General features: G+C 54.9%; 1 protein-coding gene across 3 annotated transcripts in view; it reads right to left on the reverse strand.

Annotated features, from left to right (window-relative positions):
• Positions 1–4,672: 4,672 nt before the first annotated feature.
• Positions 4,673–25,164, reverse strand: part of AKAP1 (A-kinase anchoring protein 1) — a 31,612-nt gene continuing 11,120 nt past the window's right edge. For 2 of the 3 annotated variants that reach the window (XM_028519705.2, XM_036033698.1), the window contains exons 2-11: positions 17,523–19,164; positions 14,466–14,599; positions 12,744–12,870; positions 12,410–12,537; positions 10,290–10,467; positions 8,659–8,809; positions 8,176–8,243; positions 6,637–6,710; positions 6,344–6,406; positions 4,673–5,813 (exon numbers count right to left, since the gene is read on the reverse strand). In XM_028519705.2, the coding sequence (XP_028375506.1) occupies positions 5,739–5,813; positions 6,344–6,406; positions 6,637–6,710; positions 8,176–8,243; positions 8,659–8,809; positions 10,290–10,467; positions 12,410–12,537; positions 12,744–12,870; positions 14,466–14,599; positions 17,523–19,140 (2,616 nt within the window). In that variant the 5' untranslated portion in view covers positions 19,141–19,164 and the 3' untranslated portion in view covers positions 4,673–5,738. Of the gene's footprint in view, positions 5,814–6,343; positions 6,407–6,636; positions 6,711–7,256; positions 7,352–8,175; positions 8,244–8,658; positions 8,810–10,289; positions 10,468–12,409; positions 12,538–12,743; positions 12,871–14,465; positions 14,600–17,522; positions 19,165–25,164 lie in introns of those variants that run through there. The other variant, XR_004904895.1, reaches the window with a different exon arrangement.

A 25,164-nucleotide genomic window follows, 5' to 3' on the forward strand; every position in this document is an offset into this window, starting at 1 on the left:
AGCTGCAGTGTGTCCATACAGCGGGGCACACGAACCCAGACACTGTGGTGAGTGCCAGCAGCATGCGTCCTTAGTGGGCGACTCCATTCACACGACATTCCCTTACAGGCTGAACGGGTCCTAGGTGATAAGGGAATACGGGTTCCCTGGGGAGCGGGTATGGAGGAGAACAGGGCACGAGAGGAGTCCTGGGGTCCAGGAAACATTCCTCTGTCTCCACCTGCAGATGGTCGCCCGGGCCCGTGTGTGTAAAAATGCACCCCGTTCCACACTCGAGATTCGTGCACGAGGGTAATTAATACTTTTTAAAAACTACAGTCCAACCTCGGTTCTCGAATGTCTCCCCTCTCAAACAATTTGGTTCTCGAACAAGTTGTTCACAGAACCAAAGTTCCGGTGTCAAACTTTGGTTCTCCTCGTGACGACCCTTTCAGGCGGAAAGCTGTGTGATCAGGCACGATTCTGTCAGGTGGCAAAGGAGAGTCCCTTTTTGAGCAGATCACTTCCCCCACAGCCTTCCGGAAGAGATTAGGGTTGAGAACTGAGGTCCTGCTGCCTATTTCAATGCCAGGGCTGCAGCCCGGACCGATGAAACTTGCGTGTCTAAGAATGCATCCCAGGCACTGGTAGTTTCAGGAGCAATTCCAACATGCAGCCAGCGTGGGTCACTCCTGCCCTGCACACACACACACATCACCTGGGTGTCTAATTAAAATAAGGATGTGGGTTCAGTAGGGTGGGGCTGCAGAGAGAAAGGTCAGTGGCAGAGGCAGAGCTCCTGCCTCCCGCCAAACCAGGGAGGCGGAGAAATCCACCCCAGCTCTGGAAGGAGGCATCCGCCCTCTGGTGTCTTCCACGGCTTCTCAAATGTCATCTGTCCCCACGAGATGTTGATGGGGCCTATTTCTAGTGACAGACAGCCAAGACCTCTTCTAGATAATTTGCAAAGTTTGTAAAAATACAAAAGAAGTCAGCCTCATTAAAGGAATCTTCCTGGAAGGCCCTTATTTGCATAACAGATCGGCCTGGAGTCAGATCTAGCAAACCTCAGCGCTCATCTCAGAAACACCCACGTTTCACAGGTGGGGGGTATGGGAGCAGAGAGGGCAGGGAACCTGTCCCATGCCCCATGGCCGGAACTCTGAGTCCTCCAAGGAAGAGTCTGGGACCCGGCACTGCACCGTCGATCAGGACAGGCCAGTGCAGGCCAGCGCAGGCCAGGCCTCGCTGACTACACTTGCTGCTTCCTGTGCCATGTGCCACCAGTGGGCTGCACCTCTGCTCCAGGGCCTTCTGCTGGGGCCCAGGTGCATGGGCCGGGATCCTCTGGGAAGCGGCTGATGCTGGGCCACAGGGAGGGCAAGCCGTTCAACATTAATGTCACCATTAAAAGACCCTTGAGGTAGACGTGTATGTGAGAAGTCTAGAACTCTGAATTGTATTCTAGATGTTCCAACAAAACCCAGGAGACAAGAGGACATGTGCATGCCCTTGTAGGAAAAAGGGCAGAAATCTGACATTCTGCTGAGTTCCTTAATGTTTAGGGAGGAAGGATGCCTTAAATACGCGACATTGAGAGAAATATAAATCCCAATTATCAGTGGATAACTGATATCCACCAATAACAAATAAGGCGTTGAGAGGAAAATGAACTAAGTGGTAAATAATATTATAATAATGATCATAATTAACAAGTTAAATTCACCTATTGACTTCATGGATTTCACTCAAAAAATAATTTTAGTGATGTGTTTATAAGCCACTCACCTAGTGACAGAGAAAAAGGATATAAAATTCAAAACAAAAAGTGCCAAACAGGATACCAAAACTATTTTAACGCTGATGAGGAAATACCTTCCATGAGCTTTTTCAAACTAGGCAACGTAACTGAAATTTATGAGAGTAGTTCAGAGAAGCCAGAAACCATGATAATAGCAGAATCATTTAATGTGGTTTTCTTAGAAATGAACAAACACAGGCAAAAAAAAAAAAAAAAAAAGAGGGTGGAGGGAGAGGGCCCCAAACAATAAATTTTAATAATTTACAAGCCCGATTTCACAGATTACATAGAACTTTATAACAAACCAACAGCATGCATTATTTCCAGGTGTCAAAACATTTGCCATGATCACCTCCCCCGAGCCATTCTGAAATGCATCTGCAAGACGTGCTAAGGAACCCAGCATCCCCTGAGTGAAGTAAGGGCCACAAGGAAGGCTGTCCTTGTGTGGTGGCGATCGAAGGAACAGCCCGATCCTGCACTGTCCTGTAGGGTTGCCCTCAGCCACCTGTGACTGCTGAGCTCTGGAGCTGTGGTTAGTCCGGCCAGACAGGCTGGAGGTGGAAAATATACAGCCCGATTTCAAAGACTGAGTGAAATAGCTCATTGATACTTTCAATGTCCATTACATATAGAAGTGAGATACTGGGTTAAACTAGTACTAGTTTCACCTGATTTTTTTTCCTTTGTATTGTGGCTCCTAGAAAAATTTAAATTACTGTTTGGGGGCTCATAGATTTCCATTGGACAGTGCAGTGCTGGTCTAGAAACAGACCCAGATTCTGTTTTCCTGCCCGTATCCTTTCAGACATTTTCCAGCAGAGACCACGTTTTCCTTTAGATCGGCACAGGTTAAAAATGTTCACCCTTTTGGCCTAGATGCCACAGGGTCTCCTAATTTTGTTTCCATTGCTTAAATTTTAACTTTTCATATGAGCAAAATGAGTGATTGCCCGTGTAGTGTGTTTTCCCTCTAAGTTTCAAGCGTTCCTAGGGCCGATCGCTTGGTTGCTATGGTGCTCACCTGGGGAGGTGGAACAAGGAACACCCACCCTCTTGCTGCTTCGGGGGAGATACGGTTAAGAGAACCCGCCATGGTCGAAGCCTGGCTTTGAATCTCGGTTCTGCTGCTTCCAAACCCACTTCCTAACGCCAACTCCTTCCCCCTCCAGGGTCAGTCCCTGTGCCCCACTGGGTTGTCGTGGGATCAATTACTTCCTGTGAGACACCAGTGTCTGACGCAGTCAGCGCTCCCAAACTCTGGCTGCTGACGGCTTTATCCGATGCCCGTGACGGTCAGACACACCTCCAAGCAGCATAACTGAGGCTGTCCAGGGCGCAGCAGAACCCCAGAACCCCCCTCCATGCAGACACCCTACTGGAATCGGCCACCCCTTCCATTTCTAGTGGGCCCCGAGGACCAGAGGGGAGGTCGACACACGCACCTGCAGTGAGAACAGGCGGGAAGCTCTAGCCACCTCCGTCCAGCACCGCGCCAGATCACCAAATCTCTCTCTGGCACTGGCTCTCCCGTGAGTTTTCAAACCCACACTTAAGCTGTCCTCCAGGTGGCCCACAATTCATTCCAAGAGGTCTAAAACATACTTGCTGGACCAGCGGAGCTGGACCTCTATAAATTTGCTCCTCCGTAAGTGCAACGAGTTCACTTGGCAAAATGGTCAAAATCAACTTTTCCAGAACCTAAAAATGAAAGGCCCACGACCATCTGAGATGTGCTTTTGAGAGGACACGTCTTCACCAACCTGCGGCGTGTCGAATGGCCAACCCTGAAGGCTCAGCCGAGGGAACCTGAGACACACAAGCAGCCCACCCACCTCCTTTTCCCCACTGTGCCCCCCCCAGCTCTCCACCTGGGGGGCTTTGTCCAAGGATGCCGACCCTCGCTAGTCTGTCTGGGCCATCCTGGCTTTGGTCTCTGCTTGTCCACCTCCCCTTCCTCCTCCCTGCACTGGAATTGTGTGATTCCCTCCATCAGAACCCCTCAATGGCCCCCGAAGATAGTCCGGGTCTGCACACCAGGCTTTGCGAGCTCTCCCCAAACTAGCTCGAAGGCTCCCGTATGTGCCTTCTGCTCCGATGAGGAAAGGTGCACAGGAAAGGCTGAGACCTGGATGTAGCATGACTTGGCCAAAGTCACACCCAGTTACCAGGGCACGTGGGCTACCAGCAGCGACACCTGCAAGAGAGCTCTCATGGGCAACTCCGTGCAAGCAGGGCATGGGCCCGCCGTTTCACCCACAGCCTTGTGTGGTCGGCACTGTTCATCATCCGTTCCTGCAGACGAGGGAAGCTGAGACTCTTGACCACTGGCTAGCTGCAGCTCTGTGGGAGGGTTCCTTCCGTGTGAAGGACCCTGGGGCTGTCTTAGTACTCTAGAGACCCCCAGAAGCCAGGACTGAAGGGCCTGAGCCTGCCTGTGAGAGGAGGACCTGGCAAGTCCAGACCTACTATCTGCCTTCACTGTGTTATGTGCAGAGTTTGTATCATTCTTACCAAAGCACTTCATAGGTCTGGTCTATTAAAAATGCACAGCCACAGAATTTTGGAAACCAGAGCTTTATACTTGAGCCTGGCTATTGGAGACCTTCACTGAGGAAGCCGAGGACACTTGCTGCCACCTTATGGGGCCTGGAGGGGAAAGGGCCAGATGGAAATCTCTGGCTCCCCCATCGTCCAAGAGCCACGGGCCTCCAGCCCAGCACACTCACCACCACCTCTTAGCTGCCCAACCCTTCTCACCACGGAGCAGACGCACTCCGAGCTGCTGGGTATACACCTCAGGGTTTACACAGGCTTAAGTGGCTTATTTTAAATTGCACAGTGCTGTAAAAAAGAATCAAACGTACCACCGCAAGGTAATCAATGAGTTGCTTTCTTTCTTTTTTTTCTTTTTTTAACAAATTTGTACAGAAAAAAAAAAAATCCCCGAATCACAATCTCTGGTAATTCGATGAATGTTTTTTTTTTTAAATCACAATCACACTTGTAGAGAAAGAAAAAAAAAAATCCCCGGATCACAATCTCTGATAATTCAATGAATTGCTTTTTTTCCCCCCGAAACAAACTTGCACAGAAAGAAAAGAAAATCCCAGACCACAACCTCTACTCTGCAGTCACGCCGGCCAGCGTGCGGGACGCCTTGGAGCCCCAGCAGGGGCGGCTCACGGGTGGCTGCAGCTTCTGCTCACCGACGGCATGGCGTGTGGAAAAATCGTGAGTTCCCTTTGTCCTCCAGTGTATCTTGTATAAAATATTACATTTTTTAAACACATATTTACAGAGTTTGCACAAATAGAAAATGGTTACAAATTACAACAAGGCTTGGCCAGATAACAAACAGTTTGCTTCTCCCACGGACCAAGGCCAGAGAGAGGTATGATTGCTTTGTATTTACATATGCATTAAAAAGTCTGCCTGCTTCGTGACCTAGGTCAAGTTTATAAAAACTGGTTAAACATCATAAATCCATTTATGCAAGCTGTACAAGTAATTAATGTCAATTCGTCAGTTCATGTCTTGCTCCCTGAAGAAAGATTCTGAAGCAAAAGAAACCCCTCAAATGAGCAACACACCCTCGGCCTGTCTGCTGCAGCGGGTTGGGTTTGTGTGTTGGGGCGGGGCGGGGGGAGTGGGAAGGGAGAAGAGAGGAATGGAGAGGAGGGGACAGGACAACTTGGTCAACGTAGTTTTTCTTCTTCAGCAGCTTAGAACCAGGTTAAGCTGACTGGCTTGTTAAACACCACCCTATGGCTTTAAAAACAACCCATAGCTCCTTCCTTGCTTCAGAGACCAAACACCTTCTCAGCATGCCTACAGTATGAGAAAAAAAAGGACTTTCTGAGGAAGACAACGTTTGTTATTCTCGTGTAAAGTCTCTGCCTCGAGCCACACCCGATGTCCACAGTGCAACAGACTCCGGCGGCCGTGGGGACGGGGGTCAGAGGCTTGTGTAGTAGCTGTCTACCCACTGAGCAAGTCCTCGCTCCACCAGCGACCGGTTTATCAACACCACCTGGAAAGGAAAGTTCCCTTGAGTGCTCTGCCCACCGCACCCAGGGGCCACTTGGGCAGCTGGCGTGGAGTCGCCCTTTTACAGCGCCAGGCGGCCACCGCCGGCAGCAGGCACAGCAGCGATGGGGGGAGGCGGGACTCGTTTTCTGGGTCAACAGAGGCGTGCACTTCTGTGCTCTGCTGGCACGAGGACATGCTCTCCAGCACACTGAAGGAACCTCAGCTCTGACACTGTGAGACGGAGGAGAGGGAAGCCCGACAGACCGCAGGCCCATGACTCTTCAGCCCAGGTAATTCTTTGCTGCGGGAACCCACCTGTGCACTGCGAAGTGTTTAGCAGCATCCCTGCCCTCTGCCCACGCCCAGCTGTGTCAACCACAAAGGTCTCCAGACATTGCTCAATGCCCCCCGGGGACACTGGTCTAGAGTTACAGCCTCCGGCTCTCTCAGGAGGAAACAGTGCCAGCACCAGCTCCTCACTGAATGCTGCTGCCGGCCAGGGACTCAGAAGGAAAAGGAGGCCAGACTTACCTCGTCTCCAACCACACTCCACAGCTGAATCAGAGGAATGCCAGTTGGACTGTAATTTGTCACCTGAAAACAAACAAAAACACCAGCATGTTTGAAAGTTACCCCGCGCACCTCTCCGTGAGGACTGCTGTTGGCCCAGGGCAGGAGCCGCAGGAAGGTGGGCACTTAAGGGTCAGCCCCCAAGAAGCCCCGATGTTTGACAAGGGAGGCCGAGGGGCACCGCAGAAGCCGGAGGAGGCTCCTCGGACGGAGCCTGTCCAGCCGGCCCCGCCTCCCTCCCACCAGCCACGCACCTGAGCCAGCAGCGCTGTGTTTCCGGTCATCTCGCTCATAGCCGCGTCCGCTTCAGGTGAGAAGTGGTCACCATCTTCAGGAGGGGAAGGAAAAGCAGCATTCAGACTATCACTGGGGCAAGGTACTCCCGCCGCAGACACAACTTCCAGGTGTGTTCCAAGCAGAAGGCCTCAGAGGCTGCTGCGGGACCTGAGAACTTGGTCCGGGAGAACCACCTGTGTCCGGGACAGAGCCCAGGCCTCTTTCTGCACTCAGGGTCCTTGCTAAGTGCTGCCCACAAGGGGACAGAGGACCAGAGCCAGAAACTCTGCCTTCAGTGGAAATACCACCACCACCACCTACTTGGGGACTGACTGGGCTGAGCGCCTCGGATGCGTTCTTCCACTGAATCAGTAACACCCTGCAGGAGGGCGGGTGTTATCTCCCCTTTACAGGTGAGAACTCGGAAGACAAAGGTTGACAGCTGAAGGTCAACCGGCTCCTGGAGCGGCGTGGGTAGAGTGCAAACCCAGGCAGCGGGCACACAACCCAGCAGGGGCAGTCGCTACAGAGGAGCCGGCAGGGCACTGAGGCAGGCTCACTCCTCGCCCGAGTATGCAAGTCACACCCAAGAACACACCCAAGGCAAGAGATGGTGAGGATGTGAGAGGCAGGTGCACGAAGGTCTGGGGACATCTTATGGAGGAGGGAGCGTGTCGGCTGGGCCTGGACAGACTGTTGAGATGGACAGAAATGGAGAGGAAGGTTGGGCAAGAGCAATAAAGGAAAACAAAACGAAGACCCTGCCCTGCGTTCCGGCCAACAAGACTGCAGCCAGACGGTGGTGCTTCTAAAGCCTGTCACTGCTTTAGACGAGAACAAGATCAGACGGGACAAGTCCGGGGAGGGAAGTGCACGGATTCGGCCCGCTAGTGCCTGTGAGTGTACAACTCCTGCTCATCAGCAGCTGCTACTCCACAAGCATGCACATGCCTGTTCCTAGGTTCATGGAATCCCCTCGGCCACCCTGAAAACCAGGTGCTACCCATTTTCCAGAGGGGAAAAAAAATCAAGGCTAATAACTTCCCCAGAATCAGACTGTCAGTCCCCTTTCCTTAGGCAATGGGATCCGTGTAAGACACCACGGTGGACAGGTGAGGGTTAGCGTGGTCCACCCGGTGCCTCAGAAGCCGAGGCCCAGCTGGGCAGTGCCAATGGCCTTGACGCCTGCCCTCGACCTCAGGTGCTAGGACTCTGGATCTTGACTGTGTTCTGGGAGGCACCAGGGGTGGAAGCCCCTCTGAGATGGAGGCCTGGGTAGAGTCTAGATCAGTGGGCCTGGAAGGGAGGGCCAGGGGCCAGTGGCATTAGTCTCACCTGAGAACTAGAAAATACATGTTTCCAGGCCTCAGCCCAAGCTGTCCATCAGTCAGAAACTGACAGTGGCATCACTGAGGTTAGCATAAGCCCTCCAGGTGGAAACGAGGCTCTCAGAGAGAAAAGACCTCCTCTCAAAAACCGCCCACAATCCTCCCCAGCTAGAAGCCCCCACCTGTTACCTGACAGAGGCATCACGCTGTCCAGAAGGACTTCCGCTCCCTGGAACGGCAGGGTCACAAAGTCAGACCTAGAAAAACAAGAAAGGAACACCCTGAACTGGACTTGAAAGCCGACCCCACTCCAGAATGACATTCACCTTGTTAGTGCCGTGACCCCAGCAGCTTCGGAAGAAGCAGAGCGGAGACACCTAAGACAGGCAGCAGACCTCAGCTCCCCACACACCCGAATGCAGGCCGCCGGCGCTGCTGCAAGCCTGACCCCAGAGGTCTTCCTGCCGTGTGACACTCGGGGGACTCCTCCACTAGACATGCCCTTCTAGCTGAGTCTGGCCGAGGCGAGCCATGGGGTCTGCTTCTATCAGGCCCCACGAGAGCAGGGCAGGGAGCACTGGCCCGAGCAGGCAGGGGAGCACCGAGCCCGCTGCGCAGACACCGGTCCCCACAGAAGCAGGCCGTGTGCCCATGTGGGGAGCCGCGACTCACCGGATCTGCCGGAGCTCGTCGACTCTCACTCTCTTATATCCACCGTAGTCCACGTAGCGAATCTCCACTTCGTTGCTCTCCTCATAGGAGGCCACCACTTGGGCTCGCCACCAGGCGCCATCCACACCGGGGGCCGCACAGATGACCGTTACTGAGGGGCAGGAAGAGAGCCTGTGGACGGGTCTGGCCCAGGGCAGGGCACGGAGGGCTGTCCAGTCGAACAGCCACCTCCCCACACTGCTGCTCAGAAGCCCGTACCTCCAAGCCGCAGGGGACCCAAATGGCAAGGGGCCCCCGAAGCCTCCCCCGAGCCTGAGACTGGCCAACAGAGGGACCTGCACATGGGACACCCAGCCTAGCACACGTGCCGTCCAAAGGCTATCCGGACCAAAACACAGTCACCTACACCCATTCGTTCTGAACCACGGAAGCCTGAGATGACACAGACGAACCAGAATAAAAAGTAAAATCTAAAACTCGGGGAATGGAGACCTCTATTCTTAAGGGAAAGTCCCAGAAAGACTAAAAAATTTCCAAGTGTAGCAGATCTCAGCGGTCTGGAATGCAGGGTCCACTCTGGGCCACGACAGCTCCAAGGGAGGGCTGGTCAGAAGGGACTCGCAGGCCCGAACCCCTTCTCGCCTTTACATCAGGAAGGCGCTGAGGGCAGGGACACCCCAGATGGCCAGCAAGGGTCCTCGGAGTCACCAAGCCCACCCTGGGGCAGCAGGCATGGGGCAGGCTGGTTCAAAGGGGAGGTCATCCAGTGGCCCCTGAGGCAGCTGCCCCAGGCCAGCTGGGGTGAAGGCCTGACACAGCTGGCCACGCTGTGTCCTGGTCCTTAAAGGCCGCCACTGGCATGGTCACCTCTTGGCTTCTAGGTCAGTCTTTACTGTGGGGTTGAGGCAAAATGATAGAATCTGACAAAAACTAAAATTTTCATTCCTCAAAAACCCCCCCCCAAAAACCACACACAACCATACAAAATGCTACAGATACCCCAAAGGTTTTCCTAGCACTGAAAGCCCGTTGGGGGCTGCAGGTTCGGAGTCACTGGTGGGGGTGGGTGGGGAAATGTCCTCACATCGGGCTCCTGCTAACAGGCAACCAAGACACCACTGCCAGGGAGTGAGCTCTCCAGCGCCCAGCGGGGGTCGGGTCTCAGCTCCTGCTCAGGCATCCCGTGGGCAAGTCACATGACCTCAGAGGCTGTTTCCTCATCTGTCCAATGGAAATGACCCAAACCCACTGCAAGGGTCTGATGCTCACATGGAGCTTCCATGGAACCTGGTCTGCAGCACACACCGTATCCAACCCAAACTCCTGGAGCAAGCAGATGCCAGTCCCATTCAGCAGGAAAGTGGCAGAGCGGGAATCTGAGTCCATGTGTCAGAACTCCACTCCAACCCCATGGCTGTCAGCCGGTGGGAAGAGCAGCTTGGGCAAACCAGGCAACTCAACCCAGAGTAACTCCACACCAACGGTGAGAACTCAGCGATGCTGAACCCATGAAGGATCCCAGATCAGCCTCCTCCTGGCCAAGACCAGGGGCAGAACAGGCCACCCCCAAAACCTCTTCGCTGGCCTGGCCAATGCCCGGGGCTCCCGCTGGCCTCCAGGACAGCACTTACTTTCCACCGGGGTGGGCAAGGTGGGGATTCCAGGCTGAGAGTAGCAGAGGTACATCTGGTGGTCCAGGCTGCGCAGCGCGTGGAAGGTGGGGTGCGTGTGCTGCTGCACGAACAGGTGCCCCGCGTTGACCTGGTTGACCACGATCACCTCCACAGTGATGCCATCTGGGAGCATGAGCTGTGGGGCGGGGGGAGCAGGCACTGCAGCAATCCTTCTCGGGGTTCGGCTAAGGCTTGCCCGAGGCTGCAGACCAGGGCTCTGAACTGGCACCCCTCTGACAAGAGCAGGGCAACCCCAAGCACAGGCTCCCAGATGGCAGGGGTCCGAGGAAAACCCCTTCAGCATGGAAGGTGCTTGGACACCACAGCGGCCCCTGTCCTGCCACACCATCACTCGTGACCAGAGGCAGCCTCAGGCAGGGCTCGGCAGGGAGGCTCCCAGAGCTTCTGTGCCCCCTGCCCGCTGAGTCTGTAAGACCCAGGGAAGGCAAACGGGAACCAGGCAGCCACAGAGACAAGGTGCCAAGGTGGGCAGGCCGTCAGACAGCTCCTCTGGGCCTACGGCTGACCCTGGGAGCTCAGGGTTCGACGACATCTCTCTACCTTTCTGCCAGCAAGTATCCACTGTCAGAGTCTGTCACAGTCCCTCTTCCCTAGGCCCTGCTGACATCCTCCCAACTCATCCCTATGCTGGGATCTGGAATGCAGGTTTGCGCAGTTCTCAGGCCCCACGTTAATGGCCCTGGAAGAGGCCAAGACTCACCTCTAGAAGAGCTGTCCTTAAGATGCCAGCTTTCCCAATGCTAAGCTATAGGAAACACTCGGGTGCCCTGGACACAGCAGAGTGTCGCGTCTACCTTCCAGCCAGGTGGCTCAGGAGGCTCTCGCTGCCAGTCCTGGCCTCCCCCCTGCCCAGGGCTGCTGGCTGAAAGGCATCTGGGACCTCCTCTCCAGTCCCACACAGCCACACCAACCACTCAATTATTTAAAAGTAGGGTGGGTGTAGGGCCAAGCCTCCTGGGGAAAACACTGGTTCAGAAATGAAGCACGGAGTGAGGTTCAGCCCACTCCCAAAGATCCACGGGAAAGGAAAGAGGCACTCCTCCCTTCCCCCAAGGCACAAGGGTCTCTGCAGGAGGCGAGACACAGGACCCGAAAGCCCACTGTCCTGAATGCAAGCCAGGCCGGCGAGTCTCTCAAGGCAGCACATCCAGCCCGAGTGTGACATGCAGCACAGCCACGTGCGGCATGCTGGCGCGTCAGTAAGGAGAGACGGCGTACGTGACGGTGGCGCACCCCACAGCCCAGGCGCAGGAGGCTGCACCACCTGGGTTTATGTGACCACACTCTCAGTCTGTGCCGCAACGGAACTGCCCGACGACACCCTTCTCAGATGTACCCCTGTCGTTAAGTGGTGCGTGACTGCAGCCTCAGTGAGGTGAGGTCCAGATAGGGCAGGAGATCTACTACAGGACATGGTGATGGGCCCCAGAGACCCTGCAATCAACCCCCCAGGACACAGGGGTCGCCAATATGTGAGTCCTGCCTCTTGCCAAACTTCCAGGGCAGCCTCCAAACAGCCACATGGCTTCCTGGACCTGCTGGGAGTTACTGCTTCTCCTTCATACTCTGGGCACCCCTGGGAAGCGGGGTGGAGAAGAGAATCCCTCACCAAGGCCACCACTAGACCTGCCGCCGCTTGGGGTAAGGAATGACCCACTATAAGCCCATCCCAACCCACAACAGTGGGCCCCACCCAAACCCAGCTCCAGCTCCAAGGAGTCCCCCCCACCACTACCGGTCTGGACCCTCCCAGGCTCCTGAACAGACTGCAGTCCTTTCTCAGAAAATGCCTCGGCCATAAAGAGTCCCCAGGTGGCTGAGCCAGGGGAGGGTGGTCCTTCCAATCAGGGACCAAGAAGCCTCGGCCTCTTACCAGCACTCCAGCCTTTGACCTTTCCCCAAGGACACAGCCTAGAAGCAGAGCTGGCCGGTGGAGGCCAAAGGTGAGAGGGCACAGGCATCAATGAGCTCTTGGCCCATGGTCTTGGAGTTTCTTGTCTGGGCAGTTTGGGGGAAAAGGGGCACAAGAAGTCCTGGTCCCCTGGGAGCATGCTCACCCAAGAAGTCATTGGAAGAGAAGGCAGTGCCAGTGAAGGCAGTGGGGGAGCATAGATGTTGGTGAGGTTCAGTTCCTTGAACTTCTTCCCAATCAAGTTCAGCGCCTTATCTACATGATGCTGAGAGCCTACACAAGGGAGGAGGAAAGGAGGGAGGAGTCACAGTGGGTAAGACACAGTGAATAAAACACAGTGGAACCACACCCCATTCCACAGGACTTCTAGAGTTCAAGTGCATCTTCAAGGTGCTAAATTTGGCCTTCAGAAGAAAGGCATCCACGGGGGCTTGAAACCCACCGACCTTACTGAACACAGGGCAGCAGTGGCCACTGACCTTCTATGTGGCAGATCTGGATGTTCTGGGTGTAAGGCAGGGTTGAGATGTAGATCTTGGCACCGGATGTTTGCTTCAGAAAGCTCACGTACCGCCCCTGCTTGCCAATGAGCCGACCGACTAAGTGCTGAGAAAGACAGCGAGTTGGTTAATGGGAAGCCAGCTCCACACACTCCCAAAGTCCTACCTTTATTTTACTACACAAGGTCAACCTCAAACACGTGATTAACTGTTACTGTGTCAGCGCTCCTTTCCCTGACGTTGTTCTAAGCACTTGCACTTGCTCACAGTACCTAGGAATGGATATCTTCTCAGCCCCGTTTTACAGACGAGGAAAACCAGCCCAGAGAGGCTAAGTAACTCACCCAATGTCACCACGAAGCAGCTGCGTTACCCAGTCTGGCTCCAGGACGCAGCGGTCCCAGTTTCATCCCCCGACAGCATGGCCCAAATCCAGAAAGCTGCAAAGACGGACTTTTCCCCTCCCAAATCCAGACTACAGGATGTTTCACCAGCACGAGGGTCGATTTACAACACTTCCACCTCCTCAGGTCTACTCAGGACCAGGGACACAGGACTCAATTTGATACTAAAGGTCTAAGAAAGAGCTTTTGGGCTCCTGCCACCAAGTGACAGCAGGCTGGGGCCTGCGGAGCCCCGAGCTCACAGCAGTGCCCAGCAGGCCAGAGCTCAAGGCAGACAGAAGCAGCCAAACTTAGCCATGATGTAAGACAAGCTCTGAATCAATCCCAAATGACCCCGCCCCCACGGGGCTACAAGACACTTGGTCCCTCCGTGCCCAGAGGTGCTCAGGTGTGCCCTCTGTGGCCACTGCAGGGGAAGAGGGCAGGGTGGCTATTGGGGTCCCCCAGGGGGGAAACCACCAACAGAGCCAGCACCCTGGCAGAGCAGCCCGCCTGACCCAGAGTTCCAGCTGAGCAAAGTCTCTGCACCGCAGGGAGCTAAACGCCCGGGGAGGAGGCAGTCAGCCAATTATTTCTGAGCCCCAGAGAGAAACGTCAAGACCAAGGTAATAAGTTGTAAGTCAGAATAGCGAGAAGCTAGAAACCACTTAAGCACCCTGGAATTGGGGACTGGTGAAGTAAATTGACATTCGCACAATGAATAATGCAGTTAAAATTACATTTTCAAAGAATAGCACAGGAAAATTAAATTGCTAAATATTTAAAAGCATTAATTAAAGCAACAATCTGTTTTGTTTAAAAACCACAGGGTACAAGAAGGAAATAAAGTCTTCCCAGTCACTCTCCCGGGTAGGATTAGAGCTGACTTTTATTTTCTCCATACATTTCTATGCTTCTCGAATTTTCTAAAATATGGATTTATGCTGTGCGCAATGACAAAACACTTGGCATTGGAGAGCCTGAGCACAGCACAGCGAAGGGACCCCTGGCTGGCCCGTGCCCTCAGTCTGGTCCTGCTAGCATCTGCGATCCGGTCTGCACGGGGACACACAAGAAAAGCACAGCGGAGGTGAGCGGGCCTGGGAGTCTGGAGAGGACAGGAACAAGACGCTCCCGAAGGCAGCTGGAGAAATTTCATCTTGCAGGAAGCCCTCTGAAGCTTGGCAATGGGGAGAGCTCCCTTCCCTTTCCGCCTCTGGTCACCCAGGAAGCTTCCCCAGGTTGACTCCCCCGTTGGACCCCAGCCCTTAAACCCGATGACCCTGGCCCAGGGGAACTTCGAGTCTGCAGCCCTTACCTTTGGCACTTCAATCTCCCAGATGATGAGGTCCACCTTCTTAGGATTGGAGCCTGCCTGGGCATTCTGGAAAGCGTCTGTCTTCTTGAGGCCACAGCAGCCATCCACTGAATCCATGCTGTTCCCGTCCGAACCTGCAGGGGAGGAAGCAGCATGCACAGATACCCAAAAGCCAGCTCAGTACAATCGATAATGCACAACTCCCAAACCCACATTCCGGGGAGGCCTGCCCCCGCCCCCGGCCCCTCCCCCACCTCAAGCTTGGCAGGTGACTGTCTACTCAAAGTCTGGAAGGCACAGAACAACCCCAAAGAAAGGAGGGCTGGGGATATAGATACACCTAATTTTAGCTTGTCCAATTTGCTTAATTGGCAGCCATGCCCAGCCACGCCCAGCCACAGCTGCTGGAGCAGACAAGTGGTAAACTGGGAAGACATTGGCCCAGGAAGGGGGAGTCTATGGGGGGCGGGGGAGGGTGGGCCAACAGGTCCACGTGGTCCCAGGAGCTGAGTATTGGGTACAGGCCCCCAAAGAGACCAACTAGTCACAACCAGTCCACACCCTTTTGACAATGCCAGCCCCTCAGACCAAGAGTCCCTGGGTCCCAAGGTCCCTGGCTTGAGCTCACAGTCCATGGCCTTTAGACAAGCAGGGCTAGCAGGAGTCTTCCCTCGCCGGTTTGTCTAAGGACCCGATCTTGCTCCCGATCAGGGCCCTGCCAAAAGTGGAAGTGGGAAGGAGGCCCTCCTCTCCCTCCGCTCAGCCCCGACCTGGGCAACTCCGAGTGCTCTTCTGGGCTCACAGTGGGTCTTTCACATCCCCCCCACCCCCCAAAGGCTGGGCTAGAGCTTACTCCCGAGAGGGTGGAGCAGGCAGCAGGAGCCTGGCGCTGACTTGGGCTGCTCCCCTCTTGATCAAGAGTGTGCCGAGGGGACTGTTACAGAAAAACAGGGGCCAAGCTGGCTCCGGAGAAGTGTGGGTGGCTCGATTGCCAGAATACAACACTCCTGAGGTCCCCCAATCAGGTTAACTTGCACGTGGTTTCACCAAACCCGGGGCCTTATCCTGTGCCAAGCAACCCAGGCACTGTCTGGGTGCAGAGGGTAAGGCTTAAGAGAGTCCTCCCCGCTAAGTCACCTTCAAAGTGACCCCACTCCTTAATGTAACACCAGGGGCCCCCAGGCTCTGCCCAACAGAGCGAGACTGGATGGCACCTTCCACCCTGATGACACCCAGAGGTGACTCAGACCGTGCCAGGACTCCAGCAGGCTGCACTCAAAGGCCAGCTTCTAGCTTCCTCAGCTGAGCGACCACTGGACCCTCTAAGCTTCAACTTCCTCATGCACAGGGCAGGGCTACCAGGAGAACATGGCCCAGTGCTCAGCACAAGTGAGAGCTTGACTGGTAATGGGCACTACCAAGCCTCTCTCTGCCATCCCCATGTCCCCACCCAGCACCACGCTGTCACAGCCTCCGCTCCTGCGAGGCCTCGGTTCAGAAGCCTTTGACGCATCAGAGAAGCTACTATCCATCTAGAGTTGGCATGCCAAGGCCGGGGGCTTGTTAATTAACCTGTGGGGCAAGAGGCAAAGGGAAACCCCTTTATTCTTAAGAGATTCTTCCCTCATTTTAAGATGCCTTTTAAAAAGCCCCACATTAAGACATGGCTGGTGTAGCTCAGTTGGTTGGAGTGTCGTCCCAAGCACCAAAGGGTCACAGGTTTGATTCCCAGTCAGGGCATGTGCAAGAAGCAACTGATGGATATTTCTCTCTCACATGGATATTTTTCTCCTGTCTCTCTCTCTCTCTCCCTTCCCATTTCTCTCTGAAATCAATAAGCATGTCCTCATGGGTGAGGATAAATCAATAAATAAGCCCCACATTTTAACATCCCTAAGTCAGAGTACATCTTACAGTCTCTGGCCTTCTACACTCCCGACCAGCAGCATTTTCCTTTTCTTTTTGAGGTGCATAAAAACAATAGTGTCACAATCAATAGCTCCTTAGAGATGACAACACGTGACGTATGGTACAGGCCAGGAGCTGCTGGAAGTGCTGAATTCCCAGGAAAGAGTGCCAACCTTCCTGGAGCTGAAATGACAGGGGAAGGTTTCGGGACAGGCCAGTCCGAGACCCACGCAGGGAATTCAGGGTCTCTTCATACGCGATCCATGAAAACGCCCCATAGCAGCTGCAAAGCAGCCAGGAGCTGCTGACCTGGGAGCCAGCGGTCTGACCTGCCTACGCTGGGGCCAGCCCTCGGAAAACCCAGGGGGCACTCTGTCCTGGGGGCGGACCTGCAGCTGCGCAGACAAAGAAAACGGCTGGCTGAGGCACTCTGCGGAGGAACGGGTAACAGCAACACGTGGGAGAGCGCAAGCCTCCCACGAGTGTGCAACGCGGGGCCGTTCTCTGGGCACTTACCAGGACAGAGCTTCTGGAGAAGGAAAGCAGGTGAAGACATGGGAACAAGCACATGAGTAAAAGGAAATACACCATTAAACAAGCTCACACCATTCTTGGTACTCAAGGGAATTAAAGCTAAGGAGGTCTCTCTCCATTGGGGAAAAAAAAATTAACAGGCTAGTTTAAAACAGGCAAACTTGGGTTAATCGGCAAACCCAACTTCCCTCTGGTTCCTACAAATGGGCTGGGGCGGGGTGGGCGGGGGTGGTCAACAGCTGCCGAATGAAGTTCCTGCTCCCATGGCTCTGGGGTTCAGGGCAGGCTAACCTCCAGTTACCCACCAGCTCTGCCCCGTGCCCTGGCTCTCCGCTGGCTGGCTGGGACACAGTGGAAGAGCACCGTTCCTGCAGACGTAGCAGAGGGAGAGGCAGACCAGCAGCCTTTCCTACTGCATAAAGGAGAACCCCCAACCCCAGGTCCTCTAAGCGCCTTCTCCCCCGGGACCATGCTTCTCTGTGGGGGCTGCAGGCTGGCCTTGCGGGTCACACCCTGCCTTGTGCCTGCACACCTCAGCTGCTCCCTGGGGAACGGAACAGACTCTGGGGGTGGAAGGGAGCACTCTAGAGGAACAGGCTTAGAGGACCCTCCTACCTCCCGAATGATCTGCTTCCGCATCCACGGTCCATCCATCCTCAGTCCCCAAGTCCGACAACTCCCCCTTCAGCACCCCATTGCTGAAGGGCACAGTACTTTGTGGCAGTGGCGAGGTGGAGGCCTTATCCCTGGGGCTGGAGTTGGTGGTCTCTGTACACGAGTCTTCAAGCCCTGAAGTGCTGACGGAATCTGCGCACTGCCCGGAGGAGGCCACTGAAGGGACGCCCTGGCTGTTGTCAGACGTGCAGGTGACACAGCCAGCATCTTCCGCCACTACACTCGCGTTGTCCAATGGCTCTCCAAGGGGGGTGGCTGGTGGTGGGCAGGGGACCAGGGCAATGTGGTGCACAGAGTTCTTTGGCTTCATGTCCTGGGTGGGGCTGGACAGAGGGCTGCTCAGGCAGCTCACATAGGTCTTTGGTGGTGGCAGGTCCTCTGCTGACAGGTCTGGTGAGGGGAGGGCAGCATCTGATGGGGCCAAGGCTGCCTCTGCTGCGGCCTCCTCTACTGCAGCCGCCTCTCCCAGGGCTGGGCTGGGCTCCGAGGCATCTTGCCCGAGGGCAGTCTTCTGGCAGACTGGGGCACAGCTCTCCTGCTGCCCTTGGAGCTGACCGGCTGAGGCCTGATCCGTGCAGTCTTCAGTCTTGCCCGTGGTGGTGGCCAGCACTTCTTCAGTGGCCTCCAAGATCACTTTGGAGATAATCTGGAAGGCAGCTTGCTCAATCGTATCATTTTCATCCAAGGTTTCCTCTTTGCTCAGTTCTCCTTCACAGGCTCGGCCACCTCTGACCTGGGATGCTGTCATTTCGACATCCTTGGCCCTCTCTGCATGAGCCGATTCAGTGAGGCCACTCAGCAGCTTCCCTGCTGCGTCCCCATCCGCCTGAGGCAGGCTGCTCTTCCCCTCCTCTCCTCTTCCTCCCAGTGGGGCCAGGCTGGGTGCCTTGCTGCTCTGTGGTGCAGAGCCAGGCTCCAGGGACAACACGCCTTCTTCCAGCACACCTTCTCCCAACACTGCATCGCCAGTGCCTTCAGCCCCTGTCTCCCTCACCTTCTCCCCAGGGCCAGGCTTCTCCGTGGGGGCTGCGGACTGGCCTTGTGGGCCATGCCCCGCCGCGTGCCTGCACGCCTCAGCGGCTCTGTGGGGGGACAGAACAGACTTGGGCGGTGGAAGGGAGCACTCCGGAGGAACAGACCTGGCTTCATCAGCAGTGAGGGCTAGTTCCACCCTGGCGCTGTCATCTCTGTGTGTTCCTGGTCGAAATCTCGTGTCTGTGGTGGTAGAAAGGCTGTCTGAGGACTCTGATGTACGGCAGGCTGGATGTGCCCGTAGCAAGGCTGGGGGCTCTGCAGAAGGCTCGATTATGGTGGCCAGCTCCTTTTCTGCTGGCTGTGTGACAGTGGGGGGCGTGGACTCTGCTGCAGGACAGGGGTCTTCCACAGGGACCAGTTGCTTGATGGCAGGGTCGGCCCTCAGCTCCACAGTGCTGGCCCCCACCGGTTCGTCATGGCTGCTGACATGCTCTTTTTTACGAGAGAAAAACCACCACCAGCCGAGGAGCGCTAGCATTCCAGGCAATGCCAAGGGGAAAAGTGAACGGAATTGGATGGCCATCCTGGAGGCTGGAAGTAGTTACACCTGGGAGCAGGGGGAGAGAGAGGGGGAGAGAGAGATGCTGTGAGAGCTGGCAGGAGGATCCTGGCTCGACTGCAGGGGAAAAGCAACGGACAGCACAGCAGAGCCGTTTGGGCTCCCTCTCCCTGCTGCTGAAAGGCGCACCGCCCCTCACACCCACGACTCTGGGCGGGCAGGCCGCTGAGGTGGGTGTGACACCCCCTTCTGCTCCCTCACACACACACATTCCCTTGACACAAGCTGAACCTTCTCTTAGACAAATCCCTTCCTCCATTACTTCTTGATGCCAAAATCTCCCTCTGTCCCCCCAGAGGAGCTAGTTATGTTTAGTGTTTTGGTTCTCTCAACTCCCAGAAATCTTTTCTATGCAGGTAGCGCAGGAACACTTTTAAACACCCATGGAACCCACATGTACATGTGTCCCTCACATGACCCACAAAACCATGAGTCAGTGAAACATTAGTTGCACAGCAAGAGGCGGCCAGAACAAACGATGAATAAGAGTCCGAAAGGGATAGGGAGGGACTAGCAAAATAACACACAGCGGCATGGAAATGCTTGGAGAACCAAGTCCTGGGACTTCGCCAGAGCCCCCACTTGATCCTGCGGACAACAGAGAACCAGCACAGGTCTAAGAGGCATCCGCACCGAACTGCGTCTGCGGCTGATTCTGGGCGCAGGAGAAACAGGCTGTGGAGCGGAAGGAACCTGGAGACCTGGGTCAGTTAGGGTCAGGAAAGGGGAGATGCTGACGGCCTAGAAGAAGGCAGCAGAGATGCAACGGAGACAGCAATCCAATTCTTTCATCTGTAAGATGCACATACAGGACGACGGTGTAAGGATTGGTGGAGCTACGCAGGAAGTGCTCTGCAGAGCAGGGTTCTCTCCCACCAGAAGGACGCGACTTACTTACTCTAGGATGCGTGCATTCCGTGCCTCCCACGCCAGCAAACTGTGTTCCGCAGGCAGAAACTGTAAAACCCCAAACCCTCCACTGACATGGGTATAATTATACCTTAATTTGGGTTTGTGCTTCCCTGTAAATGCTTTACCAACTCTTACTGGTTTTGTCTACTTATCCAAATATTTTCTGCCAAAGGCAGAGCATGCAACTCCTCAAGTGCGTCTGATGATCAGCTGAGGCCGGGACAACACGGCTCCGGGACTCTGCTTCTCGAAGCACAGTCCGTGGACCAGAAGCACTGAGCATAACCTGGGCCCCTGCGAGAAATACAGTCTCGGCCCCACCCCAGACCTGCCGCACTCTAACAAGACTCCCAGGGGATTCACACGCACGTCTGTGAAGGTGCCAGTGCTCCTCTAGGGGATGGGGCGGGGAGGAGGTCATCTCCAGAAGGCCCCTCATCTTTAAAGTGGAACCTTCCTGCTATTATCTGGACGTGAGGCAATGGACCTGGAAAACCCAAAGCAGAACTGAGCAGTAGCCAGGGCTCAGAAGACACTGCACCAACCCCACAGGCGGAAAGCTTCGATGCTGCTGCTTTACAGCTTCAGATTCCAATGGGGAACCGCACCAGACACTTCTCTCCCGCTACCTGGTTTGGAACGTATTACCATCTTCAAGGTTTAAAGAGCTCAAGGTCAGCCCTGACCAATGGGACCCAGCTGGCTCCCGCAAGCGAAAGGTCACTGGTTTGATTCCCAGCAGGGGCGGGTGGCAGGTGCAGTCCCTGGACGGGGCGCATATGAAAGGCAACCCATCTGTGCTTCTCTCTCCCTTTCTTACTTCCTCCCTAGCCCCTCTCTAAAAGTAAATAAATAAAATTTCAAAAGATAAAAATAAAAAAGAACTCAAAGTTAGACAGCCAAGGGAATGGAACTCAAGTTGTACTCCACATTAAATCCGGAATCCGCTAATTAATGGGTCTGCGGGGGGGGGGGGGGGGGGGGGGCTGAGGCACTGTATGGGCCTAGGAAAGGGGAAGTTTCTACTGCTCTTAAAACTCTCAGACCATACATACCCCGTGACCCTAACGTCCCACACCTGGAATCTCTTCTTTAAAGGCAAGGAAGGAGGGAGGGAAGCAGGCAGGCAGGGAGGGAGAGAGAGGAAGAAACTCGGCGTAGGCGGAAGTCTGTGTAAGAACGCTCCCTGGGATGGCCCTCGAAACCAAGTTCAGAGGCATCACCGCTGCACAGACTGCAGGGTCCACGGACACACCGGCGCTACAGAGGGGGGCTGACCACACGCTGCTGACGTGGATGACTGCTATGATGCAGACGGCGAAAGCTGCAGGACGCCACGTGCGTGTCCTGCCTGCACCACAGAGTCCCACAGTCAAACTGGGATCTGATCAACAATGGACAGTGTTCCTCTTCCTTTCAGGAAGGGAGACTTTCTCATAGTCTCCCTCTCAATGGTTGTCCAACTTGGCTGTGCGCCGTGCACCACCTGGGACACTCTGAAAAGCCCACGGCACCCAGACCAATGAAATCCGAGTCTCGGGGGGTGAGACAGGTACCAGGTCTGTTAGCCACAGTGACGCCAGCATGCAGTCAGGTTGGAGAGTTGCTGCTCTGTGACTACGTGCACGCCCCCTGAAAGGGGTCGATTATGGGATATTTGCGTGTGTTCAATGTCTTTTACATGAAAGTAAATAAAATGTGAGAAGGGAAGGGTACTGTCAGGATAAGACAGTACACGGGAGACGCAGCCTTTGGTCAGGAAATTAAGTCCCACCTGCCAGGTCACCGACAGGTCACATGCAACAGGAAGTGGGGCTGCTGTCTGAACCCAGGTTTCCTTCTTGTCTGTAAATTTAGATTTCAATTCCTTATTGACTAGACAATCCTATTTCAGCAGGGAGCATAGTTGTGATTCCCACAATATTCCAGCAATTCTCTGACCCCAGGAAAAGGATTAAATGGAGTGGGGTAGAGAAAGAGAAAAAGAATCTTACGTCTTAACAAACCATAGGGGGCATTTTACATACTAAGGGCCCAAGGCCACATAGAAATTGGTGTGTGTGTGTGTGTGTGTGTGTGTGTGTGTGTAAGAGGGGAATTGCTCTCCCAGACACAAACTACCTCCTCAAAACACTGGGAACCGCCCCCCTCCACTCTGGAACTAAAAGTTGATCCCAGAGGCCCTTGGAAACACCAGAGGCAGCAGAAACCGGCCCTAAGGCAGAGGCCCCGCACCCACACGTTCTGGTCTGGTTCCAGGCCTGCACCCAGGAGATCCACACCACACCACACTCCAGACCATGGCCCGCCACATCACAGGCCTCCGCCCACTTCATCTGTTCCCGTCCCAGTCCTAGTTTACACAGAACACAGAACAGCTGTCTGGGGCCACCACGCGTGCTCCCGGCCCGCTGCTATGCAGCTCTCAGGGGCACCACCACCACTCACCACCTAGCCCCCAGTCCCGCTCCTTCCCAGAGGCTGAGGCTCTAAGTCCCCAGACCCACCCACCCCCTACAGCCCCCTGCAGACAGGCTGCTGTGGCTGCTCTGCTAATTACCGCTTAAGAAACTTTCTGCACCACTTCGTAGCCAGACACCCCTGCTGTCATGCCAGGAGGGCCTCCCAGAAGGCATTTAATACTGCTACCCTGACGCCATGTCACCCAACCCACAGAATCCTCACTATGTCTCATCTGGGTCCCCGGTGCCTATGGCTCATACGCTGGACTAGGGCTGAGGGACCCCATGCTGAAAAGCCAGAGCCAGTGGCCACTGTTCCTCCAGGCAAAGCCCTCCTCTCTACACTGTCTCTAGGGACAGAAGCTGCCCTGGACAGGAATTCCAAAGACTGGAGGGGCTGGAATGTGTTTTTTTTTTCCCCTCACCACCAGGGACTTGTGATTAGCTATGAACCATCTTCACTGAAAACAGAGCCAAGAGTCCCTGGAATCAGCGGCCACCCACCCACAGCTGATGTGAGCGCCAGACTGGGTTCCACTGAGGGCGCTTCACAGGCAGCTCTGGGTGACGGAAGCCCCACTTCCCACCAGTCAAGAGGAGGCCCTCACTCCCTCAGCCCTCCAGTCCTACCCGAGATGATCTCACCTCCGTTAAACAGACTTTCTGTGAACAGGTAAGGAGCCATTTCCCCTGCGCTACATGGACAGACAGGCCTGGACTGGTGGTCCAGAATGTCCCCCCTTTCCCTGCGTTCCCAGGGCTGCCTTACAAAGCTCTCTACTACCTTCCTTCCCTACACAGACTCTTGAGTTGCTCTCTCTGCCCTGTTATTTTTTTTTCCCTTTAACCTGAACCTCTCAAAATATAAGTGGCATTTAACAGTGTGGGTCTAAAAGCCTTCTCACTTACTCGCTAACTGAAGGTGCCCCCCACCCACCCCCAATCCTGAGGCCCAGGCCACACAGGCAGGCCCGCCTCTGCTCAGGGAAAAGGATGCAGAGCCCTGGCTTACAGTTGGTGGGGAGGAGACTTGGCTGTTCTGAATCTGCTGGAATGAAATAGCTGCCTGCTTATTTTTAGCAGGTCCATTTACCCACAAATAGATGCACGCTGGCTGGCTGCCCAGTGGTCACACAGAGCGGAGGGCAGGCACACGTCTCAGTCCCCCAACACCACGGTGCCCACCTGCTCACTCTAGGGTCTCAGAGGAAAGGATCCCTTCTCTCTCCCAGAGGAAGCTGCAGCTTCCCAGGGCAGTGCACCTCTGGAGAAGTCATCGCTTAACTCCCAACCCCAATGACCGGCCTGGTCACTGCAATCTAGGGCCTTCTGCTGAACAACAAATCTCTGGGAAATGAGACAAAGAGTGTTAGTCCCAGTGACTCAGCCTATTTGGCTGCAGTTATTGTGGAAAAAGAGCTGCGTGTAATTCACCGATGGGAAAACCCATCATAAAAACACGAACGTGGGTGCCAAGAGCCTCACAAGTCCAGCCCGGGCTTGGGCCTGGTCTGTGAAGCCACATGCACTCTGTGTTCTGGATGTTTACACGGGGTGGCAAAAGTAGGTTCACAGTTGTTCATATGGAAAACGATACAATAAAAAAATAAATGATGACACAAAGATAAACTGTTTTGCGCACTCACAACGGTAAGCCTACTCCTGCCACCCCCAGGGGGGTTGAAATTTGAACATCGCTTCCACTATTCCAAGATTGTGTTCACCAGCAGAAGGAGGCTCCAGACCATCCATTTCTAGCCGTCCTGGGGTGCTTTAGCCCTTGACGGGAGTCTTCCAAAAATAGGGACCAGAACATGAAGCCCAACACTTGCTGCCCCTTAACTCGGAGAACACAGACGGACTGTGGGCCCCACCCCCTCTCCTCCTCTGCCCACCCCAACCCCCATGCCCCTCACTCCGAACCCCCGAGTTTGCTGGAGAAAGGCGACAAGAGCGCCTCTTTGGTTTGTATGGACGCACTCATCAGGTTGAGGACACGCACATACATTCAAATGTATTTAACTTTCAGCGAGAAAGAGCTTCTGTCCAGCGGAGGCTCACAGTCCGGAAGAGCCAGCGTGTGTCTCGCTTTCACACACACACCAGTCCCGAGCTAAGCCCGGGTTCAGAAAGAGGCAAAGAAACCCCCGGGAAGGCTGTCTCCAAACAGCCAGAACTTCCGCAGGCGCAGGCGGCAGTGGCGGGTTAATGACCTCAGTTAAGGTTCTAGGCCCAGCGTACCTTTGGGGGGGCAGGGGGCAGGAGGCCCCAGGAGGGAGAGAACGAGTCCTGGGAGCAGGGCTGAGAGCTGGCCAGAGCCAGACACAGTCTGGCCTTTACTGCCCGGCTATGGGAAGCGGTGACATGGCCAAATCAGGACAGGTCACGAGAGGCAAAGTCCTGGCTGATGCCCAAGTGGTGAATGAACTCCAATATTGGAAGCCACTTAGCCACAGAGGCCACTGAGCACTGGAAATGTGGCCAGGGTGACTGAGGAACTGAATTTTAAATTATATTTAATGTTAATTTAATTTAAACGGCCACATACATACAGCTGGTGGCTACCTAGTGGGCAGCACAGTTCCGGAGGGCGTCCCAAGAAGATGTGGAGGAA

The sequence above is a fragment of the Phyllostomus discolor genome, chromosome 8 (assembly GCF_004126475.2).
Source record: "Phyllostomus discolor isolate MPI-MPIP mPhyDis1 chromosome 8, mPhyDis1.pri.v3, whole genome shotgun sequence".
NCBI lineage: Eukaryota > Metazoa > Chordata > Mammalia > Chiroptera > Phyllostomidae > Phyllostomus > Phyllostomus discolor.